Source organism: Danio aesculapii, chromosome 10, assembly GCF_903798145.1.
Source record: "Danio aesculapii chromosome 10, fDanAes4.1, whole genome shotgun sequence".
NCBI classification, from domain to species: Eukaryota; Metazoa; Chordata; class Actinopteri; order Cypriniformes; family Danionidae; genus Danio; species Danio aesculapii.
The window spans coordinates 22,561,581-22,579,506 of NC_079444.1; the positions used below are offsets into that span (position 1 = coordinate 22,561,581).

The 17,926-nt window shown below is 37.5% G+C and overlaps 1 protein-coding gene across 3 annotated transcripts in view; it reads left to right on the forward strand.

Annotated features, from left to right (window-relative positions):
- nlgn2b (neuroligin 2b) overlaps positions 1–17,926 on the forward strand; it is a 175,459-nt gene that overhangs the window by 115,664 nt on the left and 41,869 nt on the right. For 2 of the 3 annotated variants that reach the window (XM_056466734.1, XM_056466735.1), the window contains exon 3: positions 10,302–10,355. The exons of the other annotated variant lie outside the window; for it this stretch is intronic. In XM_056466734.1, the coding sequence (XP_056322709.1) occupies positions 10,302–10,355 (54 nt within the window). The remainder of the gene's footprint in view (positions 1–10,301; positions 10,356–17,926) is intronic. 3 annotated transcript variants of the gene reach the window in all.

Consider the following 17,926-nt stretch of genomic DNA (forward strand, 5'->3'; position numbering starts at 1 on the left):
GATAAGCATCCCACCCATGCTTTGCTTGCTGCAACTCTGCTTGAATTTCTACACACATTCTGCTAATAAACAACACTTATTTTAAAATAAGTCATATTAAATATGAACAAATGGGTTCAGTAAATGCATATACTGTTGATTAACAGCTTCAGAGTTCACAACCACCAGTCTACCGGTTATTGCTAAGAATAAATTTCTGTATGGGGGAAATTAATTGACTTCCAGTACCCAACTCTTACTCTACTGTATATTGTGCCGGCAAATCCAGCTCACATCAAAATCTTGGCTGACTTCCGCTCCATATAGCCGCATATTAAACTACCAATGTCATCTGATTGGCTGCAGCATTTTCACTTTCAGAGCAGAAAAAAAACAAATACAGTCTCTGGAAAATGGCTATGTCACATTAGAGTTAATACAAAACAGAAAGAAGGAAGCGGCTATAGCTATTGTTTAATGGCTCATCTAGACACTCTTTAATGGAGGGAAGATATATATTGAGCACATGACATCAGCCCTTCAAGGCAGATTGCTTTCATGTACTGTTTTTCTAGGTCTGCTCCCCTTGCAGACAGTGAGAGGGAGACAGAGAGATAAAAAAAAGAGACAGAGAGAATATACTGAAGACATCTCTACACGGCAAGCCTGTCAGGGAGGACAAACCTGCTGGTTACACTGGGATGGCGTACTGCCGGCTTTCCTGTCACACACTCCTGTCAAAAAGTACCAAATACACACACACACTTTCTCAAAAAGAAAGTGTTTACTGCACAAACTGTTCAGCGGCTCAACATGCGCGCTGCCATCTCTCAGGCTGGGAGTAACGCCACATTCTCAGAGCCTGTTTTTTTTTCTCCTTCCGACTGTCACCACACCAGGCGCTCACCAACCCACGTACCACCCAAGACTCATCCCACGTAAATTATCTTTCCTCCATTTTAAGTCTTTGCTATCATGCCTTTTGCTTTCTTTCAACGTGGACGGCATCTCCTAATGGGCTCTGTTTTAACGATCTAAGCATGATGTCTAAAGTGCATGGTGCAAAAGCACTAAGGGGTTGTCTGAATCCACTTTTGCTATTTTAAGGATGGAAAATAAAGATGGATAATTTATTATGCAGAGGTGGTCTGGCAAGCAATGGTCAACACAGAGGCAAACAGATGTACACAGTGAATCCAGAGTCGTGGTCGAATAACAGGCGACTGGTCAATACAGGCTTGCAGCAGGCACCAGGCAACGTAAACAAACAAACAAAGATCGGTACACGGCAGGACAAGGCAAGGAAAATGCATCTTAATGTTAACTAGACAGATAAACAAGACTCAACCCAAATGTGTTTGTGTGCGTAGTATTTAAAGTCCATGTAATCAGCTCGTAATGATCCTCTGGCTGGGAGTGTGCTCCAAACCTGTACACGTTGCTTAATACACATAGGATGTACAGCAAAACAGAAATATCTTTACATATGAAAAAAATTTAAGGATTAAAATGTTACAAAAATTATTATTTTCTACACAAATATAAAAACCACTAGTGTGTACAACACTTTTTCTTATTCCATAAAAAAGTAAAGGAGTAAAGAGTAAAAGTAAAGTAAAGAGAAAGTAAATAAGCCGAATGGAGGAGGATCATTCTTTATCCTCGTGCTGCAGATGGTCTGTTTAACTGTTTTCTTACTAGAGAAGCGCTCAGTTTTTCCACTTTCCACAAGTTGGCCATGTGAATAGCAAATAATTCAGTTTCGCGATGACTCCTAAAGAGAATGAGATGAGACTCTGATTGGTTTAATGCAAGTTATACTCAAAAAACACCCAAAACTCATTAAGAGAATAAGCACAACCCTGTTAGACCATGTGCCGGGGCGCAGAGCATATTTTTCCGTCCTAAAATATCAAAAGTGGATTCAAACATGACCTTAATGCTTTTGCCTCATGCGTTTTAGAATTTGCGCCTAGATCATTAAAATTGAGCCCTAAGAGTCAGTTGTTTCGCGCCATTGTGCATTTGCTATTTAGATTGCGGATTTTGTAAGTGGAAAAAATGAACGTTTCACTAGCAAGAATACAGATATTAAGACCATCTGCACAAGGATAAAGACAATCTACAAAACGAGCCTCCTCCATTTGGCCTCTTTAGTTTCTCTTTGCTTTACTTTTGCTCTTTACTTTACTCCTTTACTTTCGTGGAGTAAGAAAACGGTGGTGGACTAACTCCACTGAAGACATCTATTAGGCTACATATTTAATTTCATAATTTTCAAGTGCAAAGATTAGTTTTTAACCTTAGATAAGTTTCAAAACTATTTCTATATTCAGTTCTATTTTCCAGCAAATTAATAAATGAACAATAATAACGAAGTGTGGTAAAAAAAAAAATTTTTATATCCAAACACACATCCTATTCTTATGCCCGATATGGTGATGCATATGTCACCATGACAGGTGGACAAATCTAAATCTTGTTTTTTTTAAAACAAATAAAAATATGCATATAATAAATAATACTAATAATAATAACATTATAAAAATAACAGTTGCCATGAATAAACAGAGCCAAATTCCAAAGCCTCCTGAAATGACGAAGGCATGCAGGTAGTGGTTTTTATATTTATGTAGAATTTCTTTTTTTTTTTTTACATTTTAATCCTTTATTTTTTTCATATGCAAAGACATTTGTGTATTGCTGTACATCTTGTGTGTATTAAGCAATGTGTACACGTGTTATAAACCTGCATAGGTGCATAACTGATGTACTCTTTTAAATTACTAAATGTTGCGCCATTGACTTTAGACCAGCTTTAAGTTGGTCAATAGTGCAGTCTCTTTCAGTTGCCTCAAAATAGCAACATGCCTTAACACACATCCTTTTCAGACCAGCATGCCCATGATTCCCCAAAGTGGTGCAAAATTATTTGCTATTTAAACATTTGCCCCTATGAAAATAGCAATAAAATCACGTCTGATGTGCCGTATTGGGCCGGGTGTATGGTAGGGCCCAATGTCTTAAAGGTGAATTCTGGGCTTTAGTTTTAAAGCTGGTGCATCGTCTTCAAAGGCCTGGAGGATTAGGTTTCTGGGAAAAGCCTGAGCCTTAATGGACGCTGTAGACCATATAGACGGAAGTAGTAACCAGTAAAATAGTGAAAGCTTGATCTCCAAATGCTTTAAGCGTCGATAAAGTGCTGACGTTGCGGAGACTTAATCACACACGCGCGCGCGCGCTCCATACTCCCATCAACCTGTCTCCTGCTCTCCAGCCTTTACTGGAAGAACTGACCTGAGATGGTGAATTGAACTGAAAATCACGTCAGCATCGATCGAGTCTCAAAGCTTAAGTGCAACCCAGGAGGAGATTCGGCTCAAAGGAACATGCGAGAACAGCCACACACACTCGAGAATGTGAAGACGGAGCATATGTGCCATTTCATTTAGCATGAAGTGTGTCATTTCTGTTTGGTGTGGTTTAAAAAAAATAGCTTAATTTTCAGTCGTTGAATTGATTTGACAAATATTGCATCTGTCTCATGGTCAGACAGAAACATAGCTCTCGCTCACACAGTATAGTGCATTAGTGCCCACCCACTAGCAATCTGGCTTCTGAAAGTATTTATTATTTAAAAAGTCTTCATTAAATTGTTAAAAAGCATGAATCAAACCCTTTGGATAGTAGGTGAACCACAACATTACAACCTTTTATTTGAAGCATTTGGGAAAATGTTAAGTGTTAAAGGTACATGATTGTGCATGTTAAATGACACAATTGAATTAAAGAGAACAAGTAAATGTTAATATCATGTCATTTATGCTGTTCCATGGGCGTAGGCGGAACTTAAGATCTCTTTTGGCATGTTAAACTCATTGCAGCTCTGTGATTGGTAGAAAAGTTCTCAGGGTTTTCTGTAGACAGATATGTGTTGATCGGTTAATTTTAATAGCCTGGCTTGGGTCAGCAACAATGGGTCAGCTACTGTTATTGTTTTTTCTTATTACTTATAAATAAAAATAAAAAAGTAATCTTTAGACAAACCCTTGGTGTAAATGCTTTGTAACATTTCAGTAAGTAGCTGATTTAAAGAGCCCCTATTATGGGTGAAAATGATCTTTCATGCAGTGTGTAAAACAGCGCTAAATGAATGAAAACATCCAGCTGAGGTTTAAATCTGAAACTGCACCATGTTTAAAACAATTGATTCTTTAACAAAATAGTTGACTCAGAGTCAAATAAATGAATCGTGGTGGATTCAGATCTTTTGCCTGAACTTGTCAACGTCGATACGGTGCATCACCAAATATGTAGTACCAGTTCCGGTAAAACGTGAACGCGCCTTTCCCTTCAGATACTAGCAGAGCGTGGCAAATCACAGGACTGATCATGACACGAAGATGACGATCACTAACAGATGGAGATTCGGCTGTGGGGAATAAAGGATTAAAGTTCATTTTCACAACAATACCACAGTATAGTCAACCATGTGCTGTGTTTGTTTTTGTCATTTTTCTGATTTTTGATACAAGAACCTATGCTGCAACGCGGGACTCGTCTGCCATTTGCTATTAAAGGTAGCAGAGACTATTGTTTATGTGACTTTGTCAAACTTAGACAGGGACTTTGTCAGTAACTGTTACAGTTGCCTCGTTTTGTGTTTGCAAAATATGTGTTTAACTGTGTGTTGTAACTTGTAATCGCCCCAGATGGCTTGTAATCACTTATTTATTATAGATCAGTGCTTGTACTGTATCTCTCAGGTTAAATCTTTATGGGCTATTTACATATTGTGTCCAAAATCACGTTGAAAACACGGCACGTGCTTCTTCCTTTAGCGATTTAAATGCATTTCTGAACTCTCGATCCTCTGCCGTTTGTCTTTGCAATAACCACCATTAGCTGTTCACAGCGCGACATACTCAATTTTCAAAATAGTTCATCTTTTGCCACTGTGTGGATTAATACTGAATGTGTGTCGTTATTACTTGGGGTTAGCGTTAAGAGTAGAGTAATATGCTGGTGTTTAACTTCATTGCTTTATTGCATTCCTGCATTGGGCTCTCACATACTCTGTGTGCTACTTCATAGCCATGTTGGGCGTTTCTCTATGTCTTGTGCTGAACCCAGTCGACCAATCACAACAGACTTAGTCATCGGACCATTGACAGCAGATTCACTTCAAACAAAGGAGGGGTTTGGGAACAAATGAATCACTGAACAAGTCAAATGGGAGTCGTTGGGATAATTAGGCAAAAATAAATGCATATTATAAGACAATAAAAGTGTTTTTTGACCTTGCATGCATATCAGCCTGTTGTTGGAGACCCCCAAAACCAAAATGTGACCTTTTATAATGCAAAATAGGGGTTCTTTAAACTTTAGGAGATGGGACGTAGACAGCATTAGTCAGAAGATGTATGAGAAGTGTACAGTAATGTCATTAAAATCATTTAATTATATTGCTGTTAGTGAGAAACTGCAAGTTTTGAATGCATCTTCTAAATGCAAGCTTTGGAAAATGCTTGTTTATACTGTAAATAACGTTAAAGAGGTAGTTCACCCAAAAACGTCTCTCTTTGCTTTGTCCAAGCTTGTTTAACTTTCTTTCATCTGCTGAACAAAAAATAAAATATACTAAAGAAAGCTGGAAACCAATAACCATTGACTTCTGTAGTATTTTTCCTACTATGGCAGTCAGTGTTTTTAGCTTTTCTTCAGAATAACTTCTTTTGTGTAGAAGAAAGAAATTTTGGGACCAAGTGAGGGAGAGTAAATTGTGAGAAGATCTTGATTTTTGGGTAAACTGTCCCTTTAAGACTAAAATGTTGATACCAACATGTAAAAATTTAATGTGATCAAAAGCAGAGTAGGGTTTTTTTATTATTTAAAGATTTATCATTAAAAATCAATTTCCCTATAAAGCATAATTGTCAGTCATGTATGTATATATGATCATTATGTGTGTATTGGATAAACTGGGTCAGGATTAAACGCAGCAATGACAAATGAGGTTTGTGTGTGCGCGTGTGGTCTGTTGGTGTGGAGAGCCTGTGTAGCAGATAAACGGTAAATAAATGGAGACGATTTCTATCTTGTCTCTTACAGGCCCACCGCCAGTACTGAGGGAGGGGGTTGGGGGTCATGCTGATAATACCCATTAATGGCTGTCGCCACACAAACATTTAGCATTTAACCTGAGTTAGCGACAGATGCTAATGCGTGTCGCTGCATCAAATCCTCTTAGCTCCAGTCCTGAAGAAGTCAGTGACAGAACAAATCTATTACAAGATGAACTAATAGAGCTGCTAAAATGCACTTATTAAACTAGGGGTTGCTCAAGTGTGGTGAATGAGACCCAAAATGAGAAGAAAGTAGAGTTTAACTAGCAGCGTTTTGGTTGAATATTAGCAGTAGATGCATTTACACCCAGTACATTTACACCAAATATTTTTTATGGTGTATATAGTGTGCAATAAGTCAGTTACTTCATTTCTATAACTTGTTTTATTTGTTAAGATATACTGTGGTGGTGCCACTTTTTTCTCTCTGAACTTAGTTGTGATTTGCTATAGTTGCTGACTCCATGCCTCAATTTTGCGTTTAGTACGATACCAAAATCTAATATCTTAAAGATACTAATCTTGGAGCAGTTGTGGCCTAGTGGTTAGGGAGTCTAAAGGTTGCAGGTTTGATTCCCTATACTGGAAGGTATTGAATGTGGGAGAAATGAATGAACACTCTTTTCTTTGATCCCCAACTTGACTGCCCACTGCTCCAGCTGTGTGCTCTTTTGATTGTGTTCACCTGTGTCTGGTTTAGTTTTTTGTCCAGTGTTGTTTTGCCCATGTTTACAAATGTTTACAAACTTTTGAAAAAATTCCAGCACCTACATTCTGTTTTGGATAATTATTAGTATTATTGTTAGTCATTCATTCATTCATTTTCCTTCTGCTTAGCCTCTATTTCAGAGGTAGCCACAGCTAAATGAACCACCAACTTTCCCAGCATATGTTTTAGGCAGCGGGTGCCCTTCCAGCTGCAACCCAGTGTTGGGAAACACCCATACACACTCATTCTCTCACACACACACACTCATACACTACAGACAATTTATCTTACCCAATTCACCTATACCACATGTCTTTAGACTGTGGGGCAAACCGGAGCACCCAAAGGAAACCTACATGGACACTGGGAGAACATGCACAGTCCACACAGAAATGCCAACTGGTCCAGCTGGGACTCAAATCAGCGACCTTCTAGCTATGAGGCAACAGTGCTAACTACTGAGCTACTGTGCCACCCATTATTATTATTTTTATTGTTATTATTATTATTAATTTTCCCAGTACGGGGTTCTGGCTGGAAGAGCATCTACTGCGTAAAACAGCATTGGCGCTTCATTCCACTGTGGCGACCCCTGATGAATCAATGGACTAAGCCGAAGGAAAATGAATGAATGAATTAGTAATATTAATATTTAAATAATATTTTAATAATATTAATAATAAAAATAAATAAAAGTTGCAAATAGACTGTCATCTCCTCACCCTCGCCTTTATTGACTGCAATAGATGGTAGTATGGTGTGGTAAGAATATCATGTACTATGATATAAATATAATGATTTAATGATAAAATGATACAGAAATACGATGGTAAGCATCTAAAGAATGCTATTTTAATATTAATTCTATTCAAGTATCTCTTTCAAGTTTGCAAACGTATTATTCATTTACATTCATTCCTTCATGTTGTCTCAACACAAATCGATTCAGTTAACTTAGGGTGCTTTCACACTAGCACTTTTGGTCCACACCCGGGTTTGTTTGACGTCAGAGTATAGAGTATAGTACGTATAGCTAGTGTGAACGTGTCTTCTGAACTCAGGTGCGCACCCGTGAACCGTACCCGAGTCTGCCTGGAAGTGGTGGTCTGTGGTACGGTTCACGCGAACTCTGGTCCGGTTCACTTTTGGTATGAATGCAATCGAACTAATTAATGGAAGTGAATCGTCAACTGAACAACAAACTATGGTTTTCATAACGTTCATTCGCATGTGTGTGTGTGTGTGTGTGTGTGTGTGTGTCTGTGTATCACGTACTGTACCTTGGTAACAAGCGGGACTGAGCCTGGGCAATCACAGTGATAATGTCTGCTTTTCTCCTCCAAAAACAGCTTCTGCAGACATTGCGTGAAGTTCTGAACATTTAAAATAAATGTCCAAAACCAGTAACTTTTGTGTCCATCACCTTGCAACAGCCATACGCACAACAGCAGCTCGATGCCGCAAGCATACCAGGATTCAGAAGGAAAAAAGACAGTGTGAACACAAACCATCTGAAAATGTGGCAAGGGGGGACAATCGAACTTGGGTACGGTCCAGTCAGTTGAACCAAGTGTGAAAGCACCTTTAATTGTTTTCACAAATTTAAGTTAATTGAACGTAAAACAATTAAGTTATTCCACACAAAAAACGCAAGAATTGTGTTAATTCAACTCATAAATAAGGAGTTTGAACAAGCAGCTGCATTTTTTGAGTGGATAAATGATCGTTTTTGCCAGTAGAGGGCTCGAATTCATAACAAACAAAAGTGTATTTGTTGTATAAGTATAAGGTGTATAAGGATGCTGTGACTGAGTGTGGAGTCATGGGAGTTGTGGTCTTTATTGCATCCTGTAGGACTGGTGCAGAAATCATGTTCATGGATGAGCTGAAGTAATCCAAACTTTTTATCATGGTAGTGTGAAGCAGAATAAGGCTGAAATGTAAAGAATCAAAATAAGAATGCTGAAGCAATGGCTGATGAGAGACACGCGTGACATGACACGAAACCAGCAGAGCTTTTTTTACGCAACAGTTTCTGGTTTTCAGTATGATGTCATCAAAATGGTGACACATGATATGGTACATGTAGTTAAAATAGTTTTTTGGGGGGGATTTGAATATTATTTGAAACATTTGGGATAATGTAAGTACATAAGTCAGCAAAATAAATAAAACATTGTTGAATAAATCTTACATATTGTGCCTTTTACTAAAACAACACTTAGTGATGTCATCCAAAAATCTTTCCATCCAAAAATAGAAGTAGTGAGTGCAAATATACAAATTGACAAGTGTATGTACATGTTTATTACTATATACAACGTTATATGTGCAGCTGTTATGTGCAAATTGGCATGTAAAGTGTGTTGTTCAATAAGTGTATATGTGTATAAAAGTGTATAGCAAGTAGTGATGTTGGTTTCGCAATCATTATCATCAAGTGTTCATGAGATGGATTGCCTGAGGGAAGAAACTGTTTCTGTGTCGGGCTGTTCTGGTGCGCAGTGCTCTGTAGCGTCGACCAGAAGGTAAAAGTTCAAAGAGGCAGTGTGCTGGGTGTGAGGGGTCCAGAGTGATTTTGGCAGCCCTTCTGCTCGCTCTGGATAGGTACAGTTCTTGGGGAGTAGGAAGGGTTGTACCAGTGATTCGCTCAGCAGTCCGAACTATTCGACGTAGTCATGTGGTATTCATCCAACAATATTATGAAATGAATTATGGATATAAGTTTACATCGTTTTCAATTAAACAAATGCTAAAGTACTTTTTACGTAACTTTGCCTTTTTTTGCACACATTATTTCCCATGTGAAATGAGACAGAACCCTGATTTTGACTTCAACTTCCACTTTGCACCATATGTTCACATTGTTCGGAAATGTGAAGAGATCAGATCTTCATTTAAAGCTATAAAAGTATGTCAGCGGCAGATGCTTTCTTAAGGAAATTACACAAGCCGTTTGCTTGTTTGTTTGCGAGACAGGAAAAGAGAGCACACAGTTTCAGCAGTCTTATCCTGTGAGGGGGAGTTTCTGTCCCACAGGACATTAAGACGGAGGACTCCTGAGGGCCGTTGCACTAAACGCAGCTTTGCTACAGCGTTTTCTCTCTCTCACTCTCTCTTTCTGGGCTCAGAGGAAGAAGGCTGGACATTTGTCATTGAAAGCCTGGCATATAACGAATGAGTGAGTGTGAAAGGAAAAACTGAGGAAAAGAAAAACACAGTAATGTTGTAATTGCTAGTAGGGATGTTAGCAGATGTCACACCACCATCAGTTTCTCTCTCTCTCTTTTAGTTTGTTGTCTGTTTCATTCCTTTGCTTTGGCTGCTGTTTTGGGCTCTTCTTTTCAAGTGGGACACATGATCTCTTGCTAGTTTGTCGTTTTTCTTGTTTTGCTGTTTTGGAATTTTTTGCTCTTTTTGTTTAAGCGCAGTAAAATCTTTTTGAATTTTGTCTTTTCTCTTTCCCCCCCTTTTTGTCTTAACCCCAGGTCCGCTCACAAAAAAACACGATGAGTCTTCAATGAACAGACCGAGGGACGAAGGTATTTTTCTTGCATGTTTTTCCCTTTTTGTCTTGTTTTTTCAGACTCTTTTTTTGGGGGTGGGGTGGGGGGTGGGGGGTTGCAATATGTGCCATTATTTCTCTTGATTATTTTGTCTTGGATGTTTTTGCATTTTGCTTTTAGCTTTACTAGTCACGGACAAACTCATACATACGCTCAAGCGTACGTTCACTAATTCATACACTGCTGATGTGCTGCTGCGTATATATTTGAATCTCTTCTTGAAACAAACCGTTCTTACATCATTTCATTATAACAGGCTTTTTGTTTTAGGAATAATCACCCGTCAACGCTTATTAAGATTTCATTATACATTTTGTGTCCTTTCTGATGAATGGCAAAGGATTAGCCAGAAATCAATAAACTACAAATCCCATCAGCCCCCTGTGATTTAGCGCAATTTCATTGGCTGACATGGATCCAGCCGAGAATGCAGTTGAGTAGCTAATGCAGTAAGTCTGTAAAAGACAACAGTCTGATTTATTGTTTTTGGGTAGCAGAGTAAATTCTCATCCAGATTCTGAATAGTATTGAAAATGATAGACTATTAATATTATAATATAATATATTCCTTATTTTATAGTTTACATTTCTGTAGGAAAAAGATCACTGCTGATAATCTCTTGTTGTGTATGTGTTTGTGGCATATATGTGTGTCTGGACTACATTTGTGTTTGTGAATGTTTGTATGTGCAAATGTTGATCATTCCATGTAACACTCCTTTCCACAAAATGTGTGTTTCTGTGTTGGGTTTGAAAAGACCAGCCAGCTGTGGTTGCCAGATATTCACTGGAGAAAAATATGTGGGGATTTATACACAGTTTATGACTTATTTCAATCAATTGAAAGCAGTTAAATCTTTAAAATTTATTGATATGCACTATAATAATGTAGGCAGTGAACGTAGACAGTTGGGTATTTTGGCAGTAATTTTGTTGAAAATATTGACCCCAAAAATGATAGTTCATCCAAAAATTAACCTGCCGTTATCATGTACTGTCCATAAGGTTGTTTTAAACATGTATGACTTTTTTTTTCTTCTGTTAAAGAAATCCGTTGTTGATCCTTGTTGGTTTCTCTTGTATAAAAATGTGAATTATTTGAGGAACGGAATATGTTTGGTTGCCCTCATTCTTCAAAATATCTTAATTTATGGTCAAATAAAAAAATAAAAACTCATCAGTTTGACAAATCTCAAATTTACAATTTTTTGGTAAATTATATCTCAAATGTTTTACATCACCTAAATGGTTACAGATGGGGAGAACAAGGTATTTTAAAATGTATTTTATTTTCATTTAATTCACTATAAAACCAAATATGCTTTGTTTTTATGTAAAATATCTCATCCAATAAATTAAAGGTATTTCTTTATTATTTTCTTTAATGTACCACATCTTAATGTGCCAAACTTCAACCAACGAACTGTACCAAAATAAATTGTTATATTGTTTCCTTCCAAAACCAGTTGCATTTTCATAATTTTGATAATCAGATGCAAAATCACAAAGTATTATAAAATTGTTTCATATGACCAAAAATCTAGTCATCAGCCTGTAATTCTCTTTTCCTGCAAGAGAGTCTCTGGTAGACATAACAATGTCCATTTCATAAGCAAATCAGTCTTTTGACTCTATACAATGAATCAATTGATTCAGTTCACAAAACCTTGTTGAATGAATATTTCAAAAGGTCAGCGCACCAATTCAGTGAATTGGGCCTTTTTAGACGCTTGAAATTCACAGTATCAAACTGTGAAATTATTAGTATCTTATTTTTTCTTTTATGTTCCACTTAAGAAAGAAAGTCAAAAATATAAAACAACACAATAGAGAGTAATTAATATAATGTGCACAATGCATAGATTTTTACTGCATAGGTAACAGTTCTGTCTAGATTGCTTTTAGATTTTGAACTGATTACAAATCTAGATTACTCAGTTTATATAATCTATTCTGATTACTTTAGGATTACTTTTAGATTACTTTTGACCTAACTTGTTTATAATATAGATTTGAATGGAATCATTGAGAAGCAAATAATATTTCTTTGTTTTCAGCATAATGAAAATAATTTAACATTACACTGTTCTATGCTTTTCCAACCTGGGATTTGATGAAAAGTTCGTAATTTTAAAAAAATAAGTAGTTAATTAATAAAACAATAAAAACATTTAAACACACAAATTTAAAAGTTTTTATTTGTTTACCTGCATGTAGGTGTGACCTCTAACCAACATCACAGAACTGTGACGATGCAAATGTGTTGTCAATCATTCAAATAACAATTTCCAATTTATTAGCTCATATATGGACAACATTTTCTGGAATCCCTGTGTCACGTGAACAAACATAAATAAACAGACTTTGTCATGTTCAGAGTCTTCTGAGTTTGAACATATTGTACATCCACATTGTTTAGTCAATTGCAAGATTTTTGTCTTATACATTAGTCTCTTTTAATAGATCAAGGAGTGCTCTTATTTTTTGTGGCCCAAATTCAGAATCATGGGCCACAAATTAATTTTATATTCTGAATATTTAAACTTAAAGCTATATAAAAGATTAATATTTTATTCCATTGTGTGAATAATGTATAATCATATAATACATAAAAAAAGTAACTGTAATCTAGTCATGTGCATTTTAAAAGGTATAGATACTTTTTCACTATTGTGCCAAATGGTTCTAAAAACCATATGGTTCCAGTGGTATTTACATGTTAGCCTGGTATGGTGCAGCACATTTACAAACCTTTCTTGGCACAGAATTCTAGACACAGTTAGATGACCGTACCAAGCCATTCTGGATTGGTAAAATACATGTGCGCACGATGCGCCACCTGGCTGCCAGTTTCTCCATAACAGGCTTAGCAGAAACATAATATTAACTTATTATTTTTTGATATTCAACAAAGTAAGCATAGAAAAAAGGAGTCTCCAGAAATATCTAATCATCGTGCTTAGAGATGTTAAAATTGCACTTGCGTTACTAAATCAATGCCTGACGCATTTGTATAACATTCCACCACCATGGAAAATGAAACTATGCTAACCGGCCCAGATGAACATTTTCAAAATCAAATGAAATAATCCAGTTAATCCAGTTACTACACAGCACTAAAAATGAGTAAATGTTGCTTATTACATAAAACGTATTGTTACTAATATATTTAAACACACAGCCTTTTATGCAATTATTACTATTAAATAAAAACAGGTAGAATATTTACAGAATTTCACAGTCTCGTTTGTCCATTCTCTTTCCATTTAATATGACTATCATTCTTCACAGCATACATGTCTGTGCTTCGCACTCAGTGCGTTAAGTTCTCGGATTCCGGGCGTCTCTAATTGCAGAGGTTTAAATAGAGACACTGCCAGCTAATCCAATTTTGCGTCTCTGAACACGGGAGAGAAGAGGAGAGAGAAGGCGCAGCGACGACGGAGGAGAGAAGGAGAACGACAGAGAGGAGAGATGAAAGAGAGGAGGAGAGGGGGAGCGCTCAGATCACCAATTTGAGAGCATGGAGGGGGAGAGATCGCTAAAAAAAGTGTAGTGATAAAGACGAGTATATGATGAAATGAGATTCACGGAGCTTTGAAAGTGAGAGAGAGAGAGAGAGAGAGAGAGAGAGAGAGAGAGGATGTGTGGGCGGGAGACAGGAACAAGAAGGGAGGGATGGTCGTGGTGCGAAAGGTAGTGCGTTTCGCTCACGACGCATGGTGTCGCACAGGGATCCGGGTTCGAATCCCATCCTCTATGCTTTAGTTTCCTGTAAATAGAGCTGAGAAAAGCCTAGATGGAAAAGAACAAAAGACGAGCAGGCGAAGAAAGGTAAAGAGCTCCCATAACGAGAACAGACAGGCAAAGATGAAGGCAAAGAGTTGAGGAAAGGGGGAGAGGAGAAGGAAAAGCAGGAGATCAGAGGGAAATAGGGAGGGGGAGGTGCGGCAAAGGAGAGGAAGAGAGAGATGCAGGCTTGGAGGAGGAGAGACAGAATAGCGTTCTTGTATTTTGAGGATGTTTTGAAGCGAATAGGATACTAAGGCCTCTGTTGAAAGGATCTGGGCGTTCTGCTTGCTCTCTCTCTCTCTCTCTCTCTCTCTCTCTCTCTCTCTCTCTCTCTCTCTCTCTCTCTCTCTCTCTCTCTCTCTCTCTCTCTCTATTTCCAAGTCTTTCCATCCCATATTGAGGCTAACGCTTTGCATACGGTCTCTCTCTTTTCCTGTGTCTCCCCATTCTTCCCTCGCTCTTACACACACACACACACACACACATACACACAAAGATTATACTCATGGATTCGTAAGCAGGGTTGTCCCAGATAAGATGTTTGTGGATTCTGTGTGCTTCTCTTCGATGCATCACACACACTAACACACACACACAGACACACACACACACATACACACACAATATCTCTATACTGCAGCAAAAAAAAACTTGCTTGAAGAATCTGCTTTTACAGCATCTGATTCTTTTATTCATTATTATTGACATTAAAGGGACAGCTCCCATTTTTCAACACAATAGCAGATGTTTAGTTGAATGTGGATGTATTATAAAAGCAGAGTCTGTCAAAGCATTAATTATAGGTAATAACCCAGTAGTTAATGCTGAGAATTGTTACTTGAACTAAAGTGTTACAAAACCTTCAACATCTTCATATTAAGTCCTATAATATCTTGCTTAAAATATTTTGGTCACCATTCAGTTTACTTTATGGACATTCTGCTAGGTGATTCCTTTTGCGTTCCACTGAATAAAGAAAGAAATCAGATTTGAGATGAAATGAACACGAGGACATGCTTACACTTTGTGTTAAGTATGGGTGGCATGGCTCACAAACTTTAGTTTCGGTTTGTATCACGGTTCAATGGTCAAAAATAAAACATAGGCTCATTCTGAAAACGTTACCAGTTTGTCCGTTAGCTCAACCTGTACGTTGGAGAACTTGAGACACAGAGAGGAGTTGACCATGGGGTTTGAGTCCAGTGAAGAACAGTTCCAGAATGCAGGTTAGACAAAAAAAAAAGCTAAAAAATAAAATAAACAAATAAGTAACAGCATGGTAACTGTGGTAAAAATCTGGGCTTTTCTGGATTGCTTTTTAAAACACTGTCAGTTGGGTTTTGGGAAGGGGGTGGGTAAGGGGGTCAATCTGTGCTTTTTAAAACATTATTGGTTGGGTTTAGCGATAGGGGGGGGGGGATTGGACGGTTGGAGGATTTAAGTGAGAACAGCAGGTGCGAGAAATTTGAGATCTGAAAAAGTGTACACAACAAACAAAAACGGCAAAAAACGTAGCTCCTGGGATGTATTTTGCTCTCTCCAGAAATGTATATAGGGGTACGTAATCAAAATGAGCCTGGGTTGCAACAATAATAATAAATCCCCTATTATAACTCTTAGAAATAACATTTACCATACATCAGCCTTATAATCTACAGGATTAAAAAAATTCTCAAGAACCTGTAGTCAAAAACAACTGAAAGAAGAGGCAGCTTGATCTAAGTAATAGAGACATTGCGATTAATGAAATCTGTGAGATTCTGATGCAGCAAGAGGTTTTTTTTATTTCCATGATCCAATAACAGGTGTGCAGTGCTAAATGCAAGGGTGTAGACAGGGTCAAAAAGATTTAGGCCATTTTAATGGCTTTCAGAGGTAGTCCAAAACTCTTTTGAAATGAATGCAAATGTATGGTGTTTTAATTTTGGTGCTATCAGAGGAGTTACAAAAGCTGCTGCTCTCTCTGCAGCTTCCACAGTCTGGTTTTGCCTTTATATTCAAAATTCACCTGCATACTTCACAATATTAGATCGAAAGATCAGAAGAGACTTAAACATAGTCTTGTCCATTGACCCCTCCTCCCCTCAAAGAAATGAGAAAAGTGCTTGAAAGTACAGAAGACGTGGACTAAAACTGCAGGATTAAAACGTGGATTAAAACTGCAGGTGTAAACATAAATGCTTCTCTTGTCTACTTAGGATTCTGTCAACTGAAACATCTTAATACCAGTTGTAAATTGGCCCTAAGTATGAACTATTTAAGTTCAACTATTTGATTTTAGCATAGTACTTTTTAGGGTAACACTTTAGTTTAAATACCAATTTCCAATATACTTGGGTCTACTTGACTTATTGTTATTAAAATATTGGCTGTTTATTAAGTGAAGTTTTTAAAACTAATTTCGGGAGAAGCACACACATATAGTAAACACAACAAATGCTCTGTCATCAATCACACTAATCATTCAATCAGAATTCCTATAAATACTCAAGCTCATCTTACCTCAGTCATCTCAATGACTTTGCATCCCTCCTCCACCCCAACTCCACATCTTTAACCAGATCCATACTAAGCACGGGGAGGGGAGCTTTCTGGAATCGGGCTAGATGCTGAGCTCGTATTCCTCTCTGTCTCTCTTGATGGAGAGAATGCCCCGAGCTCAGACATCTTTCCAGCCTCAGAGCTCTCTGCCTGGACAGCACGCCACATATGCTTTTTTTAATCTGTTTTCTGTGTGTGGGTGTGAACTCGTGAAACACCTGTTATGCCTGTTATACTTTTATAAGAGGTTTAAACACAGTTGTGTGGTGATAGTGTGTGGATATAGCCAGCCACTAAGGGTAAACATTAGTTTATTATAATCATACGTGATAAAAACAGTCTTCAGAAACACTTTTATCATTCTCCTGTTGTCATCAGATGGGTAAAGCCCCGCCCATTAATGATGATCTCTCTCTCTCATTGGCGTAGACAGAGAAGCAGCCGTTCGTCTTTAGATAATATTAGTCCTGTTTAGAATTTGCCACTATGCTGACACACAGGCATTTGTAGCTCCACCCTCTTTTGGAAGAAGTCCTGTGAGCCTCAGTCTCATTTGAGTTTAAATTGACAGTCACCAAAACAGCACAATTTATTTCAAAGCCTAAAAGGGTCTGTTTCAAAGAGTTATTTGTGGGGTATTTTGTGCTGAAACTTCATATTCAAAATCCAGGGACATCACAGGCATATTTTACATCCTGATTAAAAGGGGCATAATAGGTACCCTTTAAAACTCATAAAGCAGGATGTTATTTTACATTCAAGGTTTTTTTCCTTCACTTTCGTCAGTTGCTGAATTTTTGTTCTTCGCCACTGTTGCTAGGGTTGAGTACCGAAACCCAGTGCCATTATGGCACCAGTACCTTTGTAACCGGTATGCACCAGACCGAATCAGTCATCACATGACGCAATGATGTTAATGGATCTATGTGCGATAGCATGTAACTGGGAATCATGAATGTAACAGTCAAAAAGCAGCTCATGTGAACACCTGAATCATATTATTGTCTTATTCAGATAAATTCCACAGGTTAGTTGTAAGCTAATGTAATGTTAATAGCGTAATGCAAATCTTGCATTCATGCTAACAAACAAATGATCAATAGAAATATATGAATGCAATTCAAATATATAAAATATAAATTGATGTTTACTTTTAAACTTATTATAAATATATATTTATATTGTTCAATTATAATGATTAAAATAAATAAAAA